Source organism: Anser brachyrhynchus (assembly GCF_964034855.1).
Source record: "Anser brachyrhynchus genome assembly, chromosome: 2".
Classification (NCBI taxonomy): domain Eukaryota; kingdom Metazoa; phylum Chordata; class Aves; order Anseriformes; family Anatidae; genus Anser; species Anser brachyrhynchus.
In genome coordinates this window covers 44360357-44377628 of record NC_137695.1, presented here as the reverse complement: position 1 = coordinate 44377628, position 17272 = coordinate 44360357, and the positions used below count along the sequence as shown (strand labels likewise).

Here is a 17272-nt window from a genome sequence, read left to right as displayed (position 1 = left end):
GCAACCTGAAAGCTGCCATCACTTGCTATTCAGTAACTGGGGTGGTATTAAAGTAATTCTAGAATATTTAGTACTTTAAAAGCCAAGTAACATATGAAAAAGTGATAGTAGTAAGTTAATTAAAAATAAAAAAGTTTTAGTCTAAGCCATACTCAGGAGAAGGAAGAAAGAATAAACTGATGGGAAGGGTGGATTATTAAAGATTTCATCCCTAGTCCTGATGAGAACTGTGTAGGGGAGAATAAAAAAACAACCAAACAGCAACACCCCACCCCTACATCCTATCTCTTCTCCCCACACACGGCAAAATCAAACTTAAACCCTACTCTAGAAACGGCCTTAGAAATCCTGCCTTATCTATTACAGTAAAGGAAATAAAGTCACCAACAGGATTATTTCAATAGATTTTTATTCTTTCTTCAATTAAATGCATGGTTTTGTTTAATATCTAACTTCCACAAAAAAAGTCAGCTTTTGATTCAGCTTCTTTGTGAGCACCACTCTGACTTGAAAGCAGTATAGCTGCTTTTACCACTTCGATTTTTTGTTCCATTCAGCAAGAATTTAACATTGAAGAACGTAATATTGTGGGCTGACTTCACAAACCAGCCTTACCAAGTCTTTAAAAGGTAAAGGTACTATACTGTAATTTCCCCTTCTTCTGCTAGTCAGAAGAGCCATTGTCAGATTTTTAGCTTTGTCATTTATAGACCTTGATTTTTTGGTTTTACCAAATATTTAACGGCAAGCCTATAATAGCGGGATCAAACAGACTTATCTATAATCCGATTTGAAATTCTGCAGGGTTTCTACTTGTTCTGACTCAAAGCCTTGAGGAAAGGAAGAACACACACGTAAAAAAAAAAAGTCATCCTTACATCAACAACTACAATGCAATACTGCAAGTGCCACACCATTAAAAAAACAAAAAAACTAGCAATGACTCCAGAATCATAGCACAGTTCAAGAAGGGGCTCATTTAGTTGTGAATATTTTTTGTTATTTACTTGCCTTAAATTTTCTAATTCCTGTTTCTTCAAAGGTGAAGAAGGTGGAGCTGCAATGAATTTATCCCCTTCATGACTTTTATTGCTAGAATAAAAACAGTATATTAATTAGAAGGAGTGACTGTAAATAATTTTTAAAATCTCAGCATAATAAGCATTGATATTTATTCACTTCATTTAAAAGGACTGCAAGAATTCTATACCCTAAAAAACAGGGAAATGAAGCTATGCAAAAATTGAGGCAAATGCTCTTATCCTAACCATTCTATCTGATAAGGAAAAACAGGAGCATTTACTGGGAAAGACTTGACTGACACACCAAACAACACATGCCACTTTCCACGGCCTTGAGCTATTTTTGAAGTTCCATGTAGTATGACAACTTTAAACTCCAGAGATGCAGAACTTACTGCATTTGTAACCTTCTCCTTCAACCAGTAAGAAAAGCAGTAAACTAGCTGCTGTCCTAGACACCTTAGTAATTAGATACATATTCTATAAAGAAAAAACTCACGAAGTACTACAGCTTCCATTAAATTTCTAGCTACCCTTTATTTTTATTACTTCAAAATACACACCTTAAAAAAAACCGAAACACCACTTTCTTAAAATTAGGCTTGGGGTTTGTTTGGGGAGCAAATATTCCCTCTATTTTTAAACATAAGCGATTTCACTCCCCAGTAAGCTGATAGACAACCTCCTTCCAGAATGAAAAACAGGAAGAGAAGGTTAACAGTGGCACCTTGGCAGAGAGATGGTTTACAAACAGATCAAACAATCTGAATTGAAAATGAGTTCTGTCCATTTAACAAGTACAGAGCTTTTTCCACTGAAGTACAGTTTTGTGTCTGTTACAAACAGGTAAGATAATTCCAAATTAGACCTTCAAACAACAGCACTGAAGGGAACCTATACTTGACACTGTTGTAGTGAAGGTACTTCATGTGACACCTTTGCCAAACATAGATCTAAAAAATACCTGTAACCACTGGAAGTATTCACAGTTGTCTTGTGAATAACATAGGAATCTGCCCAAGAGTCAGCCTGTTCAATTAGTGGGATTTGCTTCAAATGCCTTATATCTTTTACTGCTCTCTCACAGAGGGTCCCTTGTCAGAGGCAACAAATCCTTTTAGAGCCTTTCAGAACGTGATACACAAATTCAAGAAGAGCCTGGATATTTTGAAATTAGCAATGACCACAGAGATGAGTGGTTTTTTTTTTGTTTTTTTTTTGGTTTTTTTTAAGCTGAAGAAGCATCTGCTTTTGAAAGCAGAAGGTAGTAAGGGATTTTCCTGTACAGGGCATGCTTTTCTTTCCTTACTCCTACAAGGAGGAAGCAAAGCAAAACCAAACAAAAAGTAGGTGTTGGCTGTGTTTGGGCCACCATTTTGTTTTCATTGCTGCCCCTCACTGGCCCCTGTGAGCTTAAGTCAGAGGAGCTTTATTTCAATGGGCTGCATAAAGCTTGACAGGTAAGTTAGCTCACAATGTTCACCACCATTGGTGAGCAAAAAAATATTAACAAAAAAAAAACCACACAAAACCAGCCCAGACTTTTATAAATCATTTAATCTCTTGGCAGGAAAGCTGATCATTGGGAGGAAAGGTAAGAGAGAAGAACCTTCAAATATTGTTGAAGCAGCAGCAGCCACTGACTCCCATTTCTAGCCTGTCATCAAGCAAGCTCAGAATACACAGGGATGCACCTTGTGCCCACACAATACAACATTCGTGCAGTAAATCCTGCCATCTGACAAAGATCTTTTAAAAGTTTAGCTGTACTCCTGACTGACAAAAAAAATTATGTTTTTTAATTATTCTCAGTTCAAGCTCTAATGTAAAGCTTCAAAGCTTTTTCCAGATTAGCGGTTTAACTTCTCATAAGGGTCATTCATGGAAGTGCAGGATATGGACAAAGATACATTGTGAACTTCCTTCTGAAGAGTATCTGTAGCTCAGGGGCAGTGAAAAAGTTAAACGCTTCCTCACTATTTAACATTTGACATATGTAAGTTACTTTTTCTGAATCTTTAAAGAAAGAGAGTTTAACTTTTTTTTTTGGTAAAATGCAATTTATTACTAAGGAAAATAGTGTAGAGGTGTTGCTTATCTTCTATATCTTGTTTCCTATTTCTACTCTGAAACAAAACCAAAGCATACTAGGGCTGATGAATGCCAAATCGGATCACAGGGAAACGTTTACAACTGAGTTGCTAGATGTTTATATATTAAATCATATAACATACATGCAGCACACAAAAATCAGCGTAATGTGAAACTTCACTTACGATTAGAAAAATACCAGTAGGTAATGCAGGGGTGTGTGGGAAAACAAAACAGAAAAAAAAGGATGGCCAGTGGAAAAAAAAAATTTCACTGTCTCATTTATTAAAGTGGTTTCATGGCAGGAATCAATTCAGCATTTAATTCTTAAATTAGCTACCAGTAATTAAAATAACAAGCAACTTAACTGAGCAGGCACACAGCCTACAGTTGTTTTGGACAAAAGGAAAGTTTTATATGTAATTCAAAGTATTTCAAAATTCTGATTACCTGCATGCTTCACTGCTTTCACTGTTTTCTGCATTTCCACCTAGCTGATTACTAGTTTTAGATCCATTTTCTTGCTTTGACTCCTGCTGGTCTTCTGGAAGTAACAGCAAGGCATTTCTTAGACAAATCGCTGCAAATTCCATACTGGCTACAGGTATTGCTGAAGACTGCCCATCACTTAAAGAGAGACAGAAGATAGCTCGTGAGTACCAATCCTACTAAATTTAAAAGGGAAAGCAGAGCTCCAGAAAGACCTGGATGCAGAGAAAATCTTATTTATGAAGATATATACACCCTGATATTCTTATATATGGAAAGTATACCACGACATCCAAATAAAGTACGCGGGTTCAACTACATGGCAATTACAAGAAGTTCTCTTGTTTTGCTTGAATTCACTTCTTGAAGTCTTATGACAGAGGAACTACATTCCACCTGTAATTTTCTAGAGTGGATTACCAAAAATATATATTTTAAAGTGAGAAAAAGATGACTGATTTAGCTAACTAGAAACGCAAGTTTCAGATAAATCAATTTTAAGCTTTAATGACTCTTAGTTATAATAAATACACAATTAAGCCCTCTGCTGGCCGTAACAGAGGAGACATCCAAATGATGTTTAAGTAGGACTCAAGCATTTTAAATACCTCTCTCTTTTCATTACATGAGTAATTCCAAAATGAACACACAATTATTCCGTGACAGTTTAAGAGTCCTGATGAACAAATACAAATTCCTTAACAAAGCTGTGATAAAATAACGACCCATGGAAAACATACTTACTTATAAACAACATTCTGTATTGACTGGGATGCCAGGACTATCTTACGGTGGTAGCCTTGACCTACTATAGATTGCACAATTCCCTTTTTGCTTGGAAGACCTTTAGTCTCTTGTTCTGAAGTCTAAAAAAGAAGGGAAAAAAAGAAAGAAAAGGAGGACTAAAATATCATGGCTGTTGAATGAGAGCTTTGCAAAATACATGAAGACTGGAAGAATTCAAATCCAGCTACAATGCAAGAATAGTTCCCCCCCCCCCCCCCCCATATGGGTACAGTTTTAAATTTAAGTACCATGAATGATCAGATACTTTCTATTGCCCTTGTGTTGCAGAGGGATTTAAATGCACACAGTGTTTTCACAGATTAGTTCTGACAGCTTGTCTGATAGCCTACTGACCTAGTTTCTCCTCTGTTTTGAGAGCAGAAGAACAATGAACTAAGTCGCATTAGAAGAATTGCTAGGATATCAAAAAAAATCATATGATCAGCCAAATAACATCAGAATTGTCACTATAATTTGCCATCTTCTGTCCCTGCTTACGCAACATTCAAAATGCTCTCAAACTGTTCCATGGGGAGTATAACGCTGAACTACAACATATGTAAAGTTACATTAAATTAACTTGTTAAACAGATTTTGGTGTATGTAGATATTCTAGGGATCAAATGAATTTAACACACTAAGTATCAGTCCCAAGAATCATCTCCACACCACACTTATTTTAAAAGAACAAACAGAAAAAAACTATAAGCCATCTTAACAACTTCATTGGTAAGTAGAATTAGTGACAAAGAATTGCAGTTGTAAGGAAAACTTATGCTAGTAAATAGGCATCACTTTTCAGAAAAAGTTATCAGAATCCAAAGAAGAATATTAACGTGTTAATGGCATTTACCATAAAATAATAATTTGAAAAAAAATGTTAAAAAGATGCAGTGAGGGAATCATCTATCTATATCCTATAAACTAAAATACTAAAGCAAGTGAAAATCAGCTTCAGTGAAATTAGTTTTCTGTAGGATGTTCAGGGCATAAATATGAATCCACAGACATCAAGGTATATTATTGTAAATTGAGCTACAAGGTCAAATTAAACACACCATTGGTTTTAAGGCCTCACTTGTCATGTCGCAAATCTATCTTATAATTTAAGAACACTTCCCTTTTGTCTTTAAATATTAACAGCACCCAAAGTTAACTTCTTCCTCATAAGATTACGAATTTGGGAAACATCAAGCTGCTTTTGTTACCCAAATTCACTCTCTCTGGTACTCCATACAATATTACAACTGTAGGAGGAAGAACGTTAAGCTCCAGGTGCTTGACATGATCTACTGCTTTAGTTGGTCTACAGTAAGTGAAGAAGTGACCCCTAACTTTCTTTCCCTGTTCCAAACTGTTAAACACTATTCTTGTAAACAGGCTCCTAACTTTCTTTCTTTTGCCACTAAATCTACGCTAATTAAGTCTCCCATGCCCAGTTTTCCACTAGAGGTGATCAGCTCTGTGTTCTTTAGGTATAATTTGTTACCAGTAAGGTAGACACAGAAAACTGCAGAATTGCTATGAAGCAAGCTGTTCTTCCTGCTTTCACTATGCTTTAATACCTGGAACTATAGGGCAACACATACACAACCAAAGGCATTTTGGACCCCACACTCTCTAAACTTCGATGTTGCGTCTGTGAAATTGGTGCATAAGTAAATCTACAAAACTGCTGTGAATAGCTTTTTTAAGTTTCAGAAAGAATCATAGAATGGCTAGGGTTGGAAGGGGGCTTAAAGTTTAATTCCTATGTTCAAAGACAAAATATATTTCATAACTACAATCTTATTGCTCTAAGATTGCTATACAATCTTACAATTTCATAACTACAAAATAAGGAATTTGCAAATCCACTTACCCCCTTATTGGCAGCAATGCAGCATTCAGCTATCCTCAGCCAAAGGCGAGGGTTTGAGTGATAAACCTGGACTGCCTCAATCAGGCATTCAAAGGCAGCTAAAGGCCTCCCAATATGCAGGAGCTGAATTCCACAGTTGTAGAGCAACTCATACCGTTTGTTGGTCAGCAGCGTACACATGGGCCTCCCTGAAAATTTTTTACCTGCAGAAAAAGATATATAATATTGGATGTGCAGCTCAGGAGAGCTGATACTGTGACCTCCTGTAGTGCAGGACAAGAAGGAAAAGTAGGAGGGAGCCTGTGGGAAACACACAAAAAATAGAAACAAAAACACACACAAAAAAAACTTAATTACAGAATTCACTAGCCTCCCTCTGTAAAAAAAATAAATAAATCTTTCCACATCAAAGCTGATACTCAAGACAAATTCATCATATCAATAAAGGCTGAAGAAATTAAATGCTAACCACTTAGGTACCTTGTAAATTTTAGGTAATATTATTGAATTCCAGACTTATGAGAATACACGTCTTTGTTATTCTTACAAATTCCAGAAGAAATCCACTTTGCTATTAACAAACATAAAACATTTTCTGTCTTCACACTGGTATCTAAGACTGCACTAAAAAGGTAGGGGGAAACAGCAGAAATAATAAAATGTGTGATAGGAACTAGATTATAACGTAAACAAGAAATGAGCAGGCTATCACTTCATCACAGTATCATTTGGAAGAGAAAAGATTAAGTATTACTAATCAAAGCAAGAAACTTTACAGTATTCATTTTCTATCTGCTGTTAGCAGGACCACAAGTAACGTAGTCTTTAGTGATGTATACCATGCCACAGAAACTTTGGTTTTGTCAGATCTCCGTGACTGATAGTCAAAGACTAAAAATAAGATAGAAATAATTGCCCCAGCCCCACAGCATGCTAAAGAAAACAAGAAAAATGAACACACTTCAAAAGAGATGGAACAGGAATTTTGGTGGCAATTAATGAAAGCTTTTATTTTCTTCATTTTCCCATCTCTTTTCCACCATCTGTTTTCATCTCTTACAAGTCTTACCTGGATCTGAGCTACCTGTTCCTAGCTGCGCACACGCATTATCATTTTCTTGTAAGGCTTTTTTGAAGTAAAAAATTCCTAAATTGTGCTTTCCCATTGCAAAGTGGATGCAGCCAAGATTGTTCCAGAACATGCACCTTAAGCATTCACCTGAAAGAAGAGCAAAAGACTGTTTTCATAAACTGAAAAACATCACCGAACCCACAAAACATTTCTACCACTCATGCATCGGTATTATTACGGTAGCTTATTAAATATGTTCTTCAGCAAGATGTTCAAGGATTATGCAGTTATGTCCCTGTCTCAAGTATTGTAATAACCTGCATTTCTGTGTATCATTCTACTTCTCTGGGAAAGTTCACCCAAACTGACCTACAAGTAAGCAGCCAGAGACCTTCAGATCTTATGCATCATGTTTCAGGACACCCAGGTATAAAGCCAATTTGACAAACTGCAAGTTGAAGTAAGTTTATCTGATTTTTTTCAGTGTTTAGTGTATATAAACACTTCTAGTTTTTTTTTTCCCTAACAGATGGCTCTTGTAAAAAGGAAATTCTTTAATGGCGTTATCTACCTACATTTTACAAAATAAACAAACATGTTAAGCTAACCTTACAAGCAGGAAATGCGCTCTCCTTCCTACATAGATCATGTTGACATAACACTGTAAGAAGCTCCTTCTACACAATAAAGGACAGAAAAATAAACTTTTGACTTATCTGCTGGTAACTGAAGCTTTAGTGTGTTACTATTGTTAAAAAAAAAAAAAAGAAAAGAGAAACCCACACCACTACAAATCAAAACAACGAAAACCCAGGTAATTTCCAAACAAACAAATTAACCTGACATTATTTTAAACATAATTTTGGGAGACTTAAGTGAACATTACACTGTTGCTTACACAAAATAGTAATTTTAAAATATATTTATATTTTTAATAAAATGCTGAACTATAGAAAATACTTTAAGCATAAAAATTGCCAAAAAATAAGTTACAGCGAATGTCAAAGTTTCAAAATGTAATGCCAGAATAGGCATTACTGCAAATATTTTGTATGTTTTCTAAATCATGAAACTTATCTGAAAATACAGAACTTTCTTAAAATCTTTAGTCCTATGATAAACCCAGGGCCAATTCTGCGACTTCTATCGTCTAATTGCAACCTATGCAACAACATTTCGTACATAATTTCTTGTGCTATAAGGGCTTTTAAGAGTACTATCACAAAAACAGCACTGACCCAGCAAGTGGAAGTAAAGATGTTTAGTAGCTTTATTAATAGCTTTAGGTTAAGTATTTTTTGAAACCGTCACTCTCTATTAATATAAGACAGCTTTCTCTCTATTTTTTAACAGATGACATCTAAAAATCTCAAACATATTTAAGTCAGTATACAGTGTGTGTATGCATACAATGTATGTATTTCTATTATACAAATAACTCTATATCTAAGAGCATACACATGCCTTCTGTGCATGTATACACAGACATACTTTCTAGATATAAAAGTAACTTGAAATGGCATTCAACAGAAGCCAAACCTTAACACTTCATGAAACATTTGATTTTTCCCCATGATAATCATCATAACTGCTATAATTTCATATTTGGGTACAATCTAAAAATCTCATTTCTAGATCTAGAATGTTGCCTTTTGTTTTATGTCTTGATTTACAGAACTGAATATAAGCCTTGCAAACATTACATTTACAGCTTCAAAAATTCTTAGATAAATAATACATGATGCATAGATACATAATCCAGTGACTAAATGAACATTTGATGAAAACCACAACAGCATTAAGTGCAGAAGCACAACAATATAGTTGAAAACATACCTAGGATATAAACCCATGACATTTAGGGTCTACCTCTAAGTAACTATTAATATGCTTAAAATTAATATCAACAAGTAGTCCTATTTGTACCACACATTTAAGTACTTGCAGAATGAAGTTTTTTTTATTTTATTTTACCTGTTTTCATGAAGCCTGGATGTTCAGCAATGTTTGCACTGTTTAAAAGTTTGACTGCTTTACGGTAATTGCCCCTCAAATATTCAAAATTACTCTTAAGAAAGAGAGAAGGAGCTGACTGTGAAGGAGAAAACAATAGTTAATTATCTCATTTTATGATTTCTACTACTAATGTTAAATCACTCCACAATCAGCTTGCCCCTGCTGCCATTTTAAGGAGAGATGGGCTTAGGCCATACCAATTTCATGAAGCAGCATTTCTTTGTTGAACACTTACCTCTCCTGAACTACAAATCTATACAGATTTTTTGTTGTTACTGCTCTAAAACCAAACGTTATGCTACAGAACTCTGTCATGGCAGTGGCCAAGTGCAGAGAATCTCCCTTTTAAGAGGATCTTTCTCCAGCCTGTCTTCTAGTACACTCCTCCCCATGCTTCCCTCCCTGCGGAGTTCAACAACTTCCTCCTGGGCTGTGATTTTCCTGGCCTGCCACAGACATCATGATCCAGAAAGATTTCTGTCAAACTAGCAGCTGTTGAGACTGGCAACAAAAGGGAAGTGCTCTCCTCCTACTCCCTGCTCCTCAGTTAATGTAGAATATATCTGGGATGTTGGACGTAATTCTGAGTTAAGAACTCCTACGTAAAAAAGGAAACTGCTTTCTAGCAAGAAATAAGCCTCCAAAAAACTTCAAATACAAAAAAACAAGACACCGAGTACCCCAAAAATTAAGTTAAGTAGTTTAAATCAGTGACTTCAGATTTTATTTCCCATAGCATTTATAGTAAACTAAACCTTGTTTCCCATTGCTTAAATTATAAACCAAACTTGACCTGTTTATTATATAGTTTCACTTCTTTTCCTATCATTAAAAATAAACTGCAATTTTCTGAGCAACTGAAAACAATGCAAATAAGAAAATCCTACATTAATTACACTTATAGAAATGATTACAAGCCCAACTGACTATATACACTATTATTTCAGACATCCATCCTCAAGACGACTTTCCTTGTAAAACAAGTTAGTAAACTCAGCTTTAAAAGAGGGAACAGACCTAGATTACAGAAACAAGAACTTTAAGAATACTTACATTTCCAGCTGTATTCATAACAGACTTGATCTCCCTTTTGCATGCTTTTAGTGATTTCATCTGGATATAGGCTCTCACCTTATACTGTTAAAAAAAATAATTTTGTTAATTAAAAACAGTAACTTATACAGGTTCGCAAGATGAACCATAGCTAGAGATCTGTTACAAAACATTCTATATACATTTTAAAATTAGGCAGTAAAAAGCTGTTCAAAAAGCCCTTCCAAGGAAGAAATTCTATTCAGAGTACCAACAAGTTTATAGGCTTCACATTTACAAGAAGCAGAAGTGTGTTTTGTTCAATGGTCAACAGCAACTCTATATTCAAATGCCAAGATACTAGCAGTTAAAATGAGACTGATTAAAATAACTGAGCTTTTTAATTCCAGATATTTACCTGCTCAACTGACAATGCCAGTAAGCAAAATTTGATAGAGAAGCATTTTGTTTCTTCACATATTTCTCCACAGAACAGTACCATGAAATAAAACCTCAGCTGTTTTAGACTGTTTGCAAACTGATACAAAAATCAGCAGAGCTAATTGCAGTTTAACAAAACTATGATTAAGATGCAGGAACTAAAGTCGGGATTTTTGAGGTTAAGTCAGTTTCTCCTGTACATGGATCTTACTACAGGAGAGTTAGATAAATCTATTCTTTTGTTTTACAAGATGAAATTCAAGGATGGTATCACAATTCATGCTTAACTAGATTTTATGCAGGTGGTACTCAATTTTAAGAAAGACTGAACTGATAACTCTTGTATAAATCACATGTAGACACCTACCTGATGTATCTTAGATTTAGCAACTTCTATTAAAGCTCCACTTTCAGCTTTTTGATTAGAGGAGTCTTTATTTGTATTATTACCTGACTGAGCATCAAACAAACAAAAAAAAAGAGAAAGTGTTAATATTAATCACTCTTAACATTCAGTCTACAGATTCCTTCTTCAGCTATTTTTATCACTCATGAGGCAAAAAAGTTATTTAATAATAAAAAACACATATCCCACCAAATATTGAAACATGAGCTTTGTGATCAAAATCACAGAATGACCACACCAGCCTATGAAGCACGTAGTTCCATGTTAACAATAGTGTTATGCTGCTATGGCATTCAGACATTTTAAGAATTCTCCTACCCAAAAGGACAATACGTACATTCTAGATTCTCTCTTTCATATTATCTCCAATAGAATTTTTATGTACTTTGAAATAAAATATAAGTATGACATCAATAGGAAAAGACAAAAAATGTCCTCTTTTCACTTCTAAGCCACTACTCATTCTATTATTTTTTCCAAAAGACACATACCAAAGATTTCATTTGAAATTTTACCTCATCCTTTCAGGAACTACATCAAACAGATGCTTGATTTCACATACTATGACACACTATGTCAATTCCTTTGACATTGATTTTCCTTTCAAACTTGGGGGTTTTGCATGGTCATAATCCAAGACACATACGAAAAACTAAGTATAGTTGACACCAAAGACAACCATCTTGCTATTGCAAGTCTCTGACTTCAGAGATGCCTCTTAGCTCCTTAACGGTAAGAGAAAACGGTGGAATGGAAGGAATAGGCAGCTGCTGTACACACTTAACTCCACTACTAAAACGTGGAAGTTGTCTGAAGTTACAGATGTTCTACCAGTTCTAAAATTCTGAACTACTTTAAAAGACTAATTTTGGATTCAGTAAAAACATACCTCTGATAAACAGGCAGCAGCATTCATGTGATTGTAAGCTTACCTCATTTTTTCCATTCTTGCTGTTATTATTGCCCTGTGAAATCATTTTTTCCAGAACAGCAAGCAGATGCAAGGCTTTCTCAGCTTGGTAAGTTAGCAGGTACAAGTCCACGAGCAAGAAGCACACAGCTTGTGCAAACTTCTCTTCTGTGCAAAGCAAAGAAGTAGAAATGACTTTACAATTATATAAGAAAAATGAAATGCAGACACCAACATACTGTGGATGTGCACATAAACACAAAAAAGGAATTCATTCAAATGACATTAGTATGGAAGCAAAGGCTATAGACAGCTTAACATGTATTTAACATTTATAGACTTTGAGAATTGGTCTAAGTAAATCAGCACCAAAGATCCAATGTCTAAACAGATGAAGCCATATGCCTACACAGAATCCCATATTACTTAAGAGGATTCCATACATCTCTGCATTTCAGGCTTCACTGAGTAAGTTCCAAATATGTATCCCAAGAACTGGCAGGAATCCAAAGAAAAACACCATCACTTACTAGATTTATTGAGATCCACACACAACATATACTTCAGACTTGTCACTTCATAAATACCTCTTAAAGTTGTCAAATATCCATTTCAGTTTCACTATTGCCCGCTAAATATCTCTGAAATACCTTCTGAACCCCAAACTCAAATGTTGCCCTTGATGTAAGTAAAACATATTCTTCATTCCTAAGTTTATCTTTTTTTTTTTTTAAATTAGGCAGATTTACAAATCACTTTTCTGATAACTACAGAAAGATCATTTACTCGTTCTTGTTACTGCGTGAAGAAAACTCTTCTGTCTACACACCGAAAGGCTCTATAAACTGGTACAGCTTCTCTCCAACTGATATAGCTTCAGTATACTGACGCAGATGGTACAAAATAACAGCTTGATTGTAATAAAGCATACTATTTTCAACATCATCTAAACCATCCATTTCTTCAACAGCAGAGTGAACCTGTAAAAAAAAAAAACAAAAAAACACTTGTTTCATTGAACTTTCCATATTTATGATTTTAAAGTGTCAAATATTTTACTTAAAAGAATCCAAAGGTATTAATTCATCTGAAGATAGGTTAGAGTTACAAGCTAATAAACTTCACTGTTCAACATATATGCAGTGAAAGATTTATACTGAAATAGAAAACCATCAGTTGAGTAGTAAAGTAACATTTCCACTTTTTATGTTATATGAGAGTAGTTAGACTTTCCGGCTAAAAAACTATCTATTCAAAGAACGTAGCAGTTCTTTCTACAGTTAACCTCTGAAACGCTTAAGGTCCAAATCAATTTCAACAGTAACTGAAAACTATAAAAGCAGTGTCCTAAATGATTAAAGAGACTCAAAGGTTTAAAAGTAATGTTACTTTTCTATTCATTTATCAAGTCAAGGGGAGAAGGGGCAGAACTTTTCTTTCTATTTCAATTGTGAAGATCCCATCACCATTAATAGTACTCAAATATCACCTTTCACATCAATATGTTTGCATTACCTGGTTCTTCAGCTGGTTAAGGGTTTGCCTCAAATTGTCTGTTGTAGTCTGGTTACTTTTACAGAACTCTGCAACAGCAGTATTCAGTGTTATTTTGTAGTCATCTTTGTTAATGTCTTGAAGGGTATTTAGGTGTTGCAAACAAGCATCATAATTTCCAGCCTAGAAATGGCACATATCAGAAAGGTATTAGAAGACAGTTTAGACTTTGTAAATTTTAATGAAAGTATCCTCTGTATAAGTCTACAAATGTATTTCCTTCATCAACAGGGAGTGAACTAAAGCTAAACAGCTACACACATACTTCATTTTTATTCAGGTTAATAGGTATGAGAAGCAAGGTAAAAAGTTGAGGTCGTAACAAAGCCTGAAAAAGAATTTTGTAGAGGAAGACAATGGATTAGTTAACGGTTATAAACAGATGTTTCTATGAAAATCATTATTCTGATACTTCATCATAGTAAGTTTCAAGATCATTTACTCTGTTTTCTTAATCTTTCCCCATCACGTGTACATTGAACAGCTGCAGCTCTTATCTAAGTCTCAACACATCCTTTTTACATTCATTCCAGAGGAAGTGAGGAAAATTATGATTTAGTCTGTTGAAGTCTGCTTAAGACAGGTTGGCAAAAGAGGGGAGGGTCACTTTCCCAGGACAGGTTTATATATATATAAACACGTACACATTTTAGCTGTTCAATGAATTATTCAAACATTTGGGGACCTACACATGCTTAAGAGAAACCATGACCCAAGCATAACGCTCCTGAGATGTGATTTAATGAAGACATTCCTTTCTTTGACCTCAGGAATAGGCAAATTATTTTTAAGGGCTTCAGAAACACCTGATCTATTTCAGTTTTAGTCTTTTCTGTCTTTTAAGTCTCCTTTGGGCAGTAAGAGTTTAGTCATATTGAGTAGTGAAAGAACTCCAGAGTCTTTCAACTAAGTCAAGCCTAAATAATTCTTTGCTTTCTAACGTTTGACTGATATGCACAAATAATCCCCTTCACCTCTTCCAGATCAGGTCAGCTTCCAATCTGGTCAGTCAGATACATAGAATCATTTCCAGCTGTCAACATTTCACAACCCAAAACTGTCTTTTGATTACCACCACCACTCCCCACTGACACGTTCTCCTCCTTTTCTAAGTGCTGTTACACTGAGCTTCTTCCGTGCACCTAACTCCTTCTGCTGAGGAAACCTACACTGCAGAGAAATCCTCCGTGGGCCTTCAGGAGGAGCCCAGCCTTTTGTTCTTCCTGAGAAAGCGGCCGTTCTGCAGCTACCCTTAAGAGACGTACCCCGTCCCTTCACTCTACTATGACAGCAATTATACAATTTGTGGAGAGATGTAGCAGGACATTGACACAAAGTATTTCCACAACTCTGTATCAACACCATGGACTTCCTATTGAGGAGATACATAAACATAGGAATTTACAACTCAACTGCTGGCATGCTCTGTAAGTGGGACAGTCACCTCCCAACGGTCTTCTTCATGTGTTCACACTCAGAGCTTCAACAGGAGTTGCTTTCAGATCACAGCCACAAGGCTTCTAAACATGCTTTGACTAAACACCTTGAACCTTTAAATGCTCAGCTTATTTTGTGGTGTTTTTTCTCAGCCACTAGTCCTTTTACTCTACTCCATTAGATAGGATCTAGAATATACTATACATGTATTTTATAGTAATTCTCTCAAGACAGAAATTGCAAGTGCAACATGATAACGTAGCATGCAAGACAGTCCACAAGGATACGCAGAGCAACTCAATACAAAGTAAAACTGACAAACAAGGCACATTATTAATTCTGCTCCCACCTGCCACCTCCTCAGAGCATTGCAGACTTAGAGAGCTCTTAAAGCAAGAGAAAGATCATGAGATAAACAAGGTGCATTGGACCAGTATAAGACTAAAGATGAAGCTGTCAACAGATCAAGAGTATTTTAGGTATCTGTAGTTAAGCTGGAAAACAGGAAACCCTTTCCTATACCTTCAGTTCTCAGGATCAAAAGTCAAACAGCAAAAAAGTATTGAAAAAGAAAAATTGAGCAACAAACTCGAGACACCAGCTGTAGTCAGTTTAAGGACCAACTACACGCACTTGATGAAGCAAAAAAAAAAAGGAAAAATAAAAGTAATGATGAATAAAACACACAAGCAGGAATCTCAGAAAGCAGTATTTAACTTTTTACCTGAAATCTATTTAAAATATCCAAAACTAAACTATGTAAGTCAATGTAGAGATAAAGACACAACAATTACGAGAAAAAGCAATTACTCTTCCTGTCACCTGCTACACTAAATAAAATCAGGAGGCAACACAAAGAAAGAAGCAAAATGAAAGACCTGGTACCTGCATTTTAACACACAAAAGAAATCTTCCAAAAGGCACAAGTCACATATTTAATACTGCCTAGAGGTATCACGTGTTGAATGTTTTAATGTAAAGAGAGGAAATAGCATGCAACCTTTTTAGAATGTAGCAAGATGCCTAAAATGACCCAGATTTGTTTGGTTGTTGTTTTTTAAATACACTTGGTTCCTTTAAATCCTTTAACAACATTTTTAGCTTGAAGTCATTAATTCTTCCTGTATGTCCAATGCTGATACAGGGTAGCAGCCTGCTTCTAATTAACTCATCATATATCTTTTGTGGCTACTAAATTTTGAGAATCAAGATTAAACATGCACTTGCACACTTCATTCAAGTGTGTCCCCCCGCCTGTCTTACATTGTAACAGAACGAGAACTGGCTTATAACACAACCAATGCCCCTTTTGTTATAATAGCTTGTTAATACATTTGCAGCTGTGCTAAAAAAAAAAAGGAACAACAATTATATAAGCCAGTTTAGCAGTTACGTGGTAAGTTAGAAGGATGGGTTTGACTTTGTCTTACCAGAAAAGCTTGTAGTGCACTGCTCGACAGCTCCTTTTCCTGATCAGTAATCCCTGAAGTACCCGCTCCTTCATGTTTCTCAGTACCTTGATCTGTAAAGTGGACAGACGATTACAGAAAAGTTTGCAAATGTGATAAAAGCTATTCAGCCTACAAACATTGTTTCTGCCAGTTCTCAAGATCCACCTGCCAGCAGGAATAATATTCCAAATAACCGCAGCACTCTGTCCCTACTTCACTAAAACATCTCCAGTTATTCAACGATCCTAAGTACATTACCGCGCTCTCAATCAATAACCAAAGTCCTGCAAGCTAACTGGATATGCACACATTTTAGATTTATCTTAAAAGCTGCAACCAGACACTAGAAACAGACTGTATTTACATAAAAGTTTGCAGGGAAGATTACATACCATAAAATAAGTACCCCACTGCATTAGTCAAAAAACCCATGCATCCCGTATACCGCCTCCTACACAGCAAGGAAGGGATGTTTTCTGGGAAGAACATTAAAAAATAAAGGAACACGCAGCATCATTTACCCAGCTCCCTGCTTTTGAACAACGTCTCCTTAAAAGAAAGGCTGCAATCAAACCACCATGGTTAATATTCATCAACAGACCTAGTATTTATTTTTTAAACTTTTTATACTTTTGCACTCTTCAATAAGCCCACCCTATCAAATGCTATCCAGTGATTATACAGCAAGATGCCATAAGCAAATG

At 35.5% G+C, this 17272-nt stretch overlaps 1 protein-coding gene across 1 annotated transcript in view; it reads right to left on the bottom strand.

Moving 5' to 3' along the window:
- CNOT10 (CCR4-NOT transcription complex subunit 10) overlaps window positions 1-17272 on the bottom strand; it is a 31881-nt gene that overhangs the window by 11652 nt on the left and 2957 nt on the right. Inside the window, exons 2-13 of the mRNA XM_080578304.1 lie at window positions 16548-16639; window positions 13642-13803; window positions 12956-13106; window positions 12149-12294; window positions 11178-11264; window positions 10391-10474; window positions 9296-9413; window positions 7319-7468; window positions 6250-6452; window positions 4347-4468; window positions 3564-3740; window positions 1012-1092 (exon numbers count right to left, since the gene is read on the bottom strand). Coding sequence (XP_080434430.1) covers window positions 1012-1092; window positions 3564-3740; window positions 4347-4468; window positions 6250-6452; window positions 7319-7468; window positions 9296-9413; window positions 10391-10474; window positions 11178-11264; window positions 12149-12294; window positions 12956-13106; window positions 13642-13803; window positions 16548-16639 — 1573 coding nt within the window. The remainder of the gene's footprint in view (window positions 1-1011; window positions 1093-3563; window positions 3741-4346; window positions 4469-6249; window positions 6453-7318; window positions 7469-9295; window positions 9414-10390; window positions 10475-11177; window positions 11265-12148; window positions 12295-12955; window positions 13107-13641; window positions 13804-16547; window positions 16640-17272) is intronic.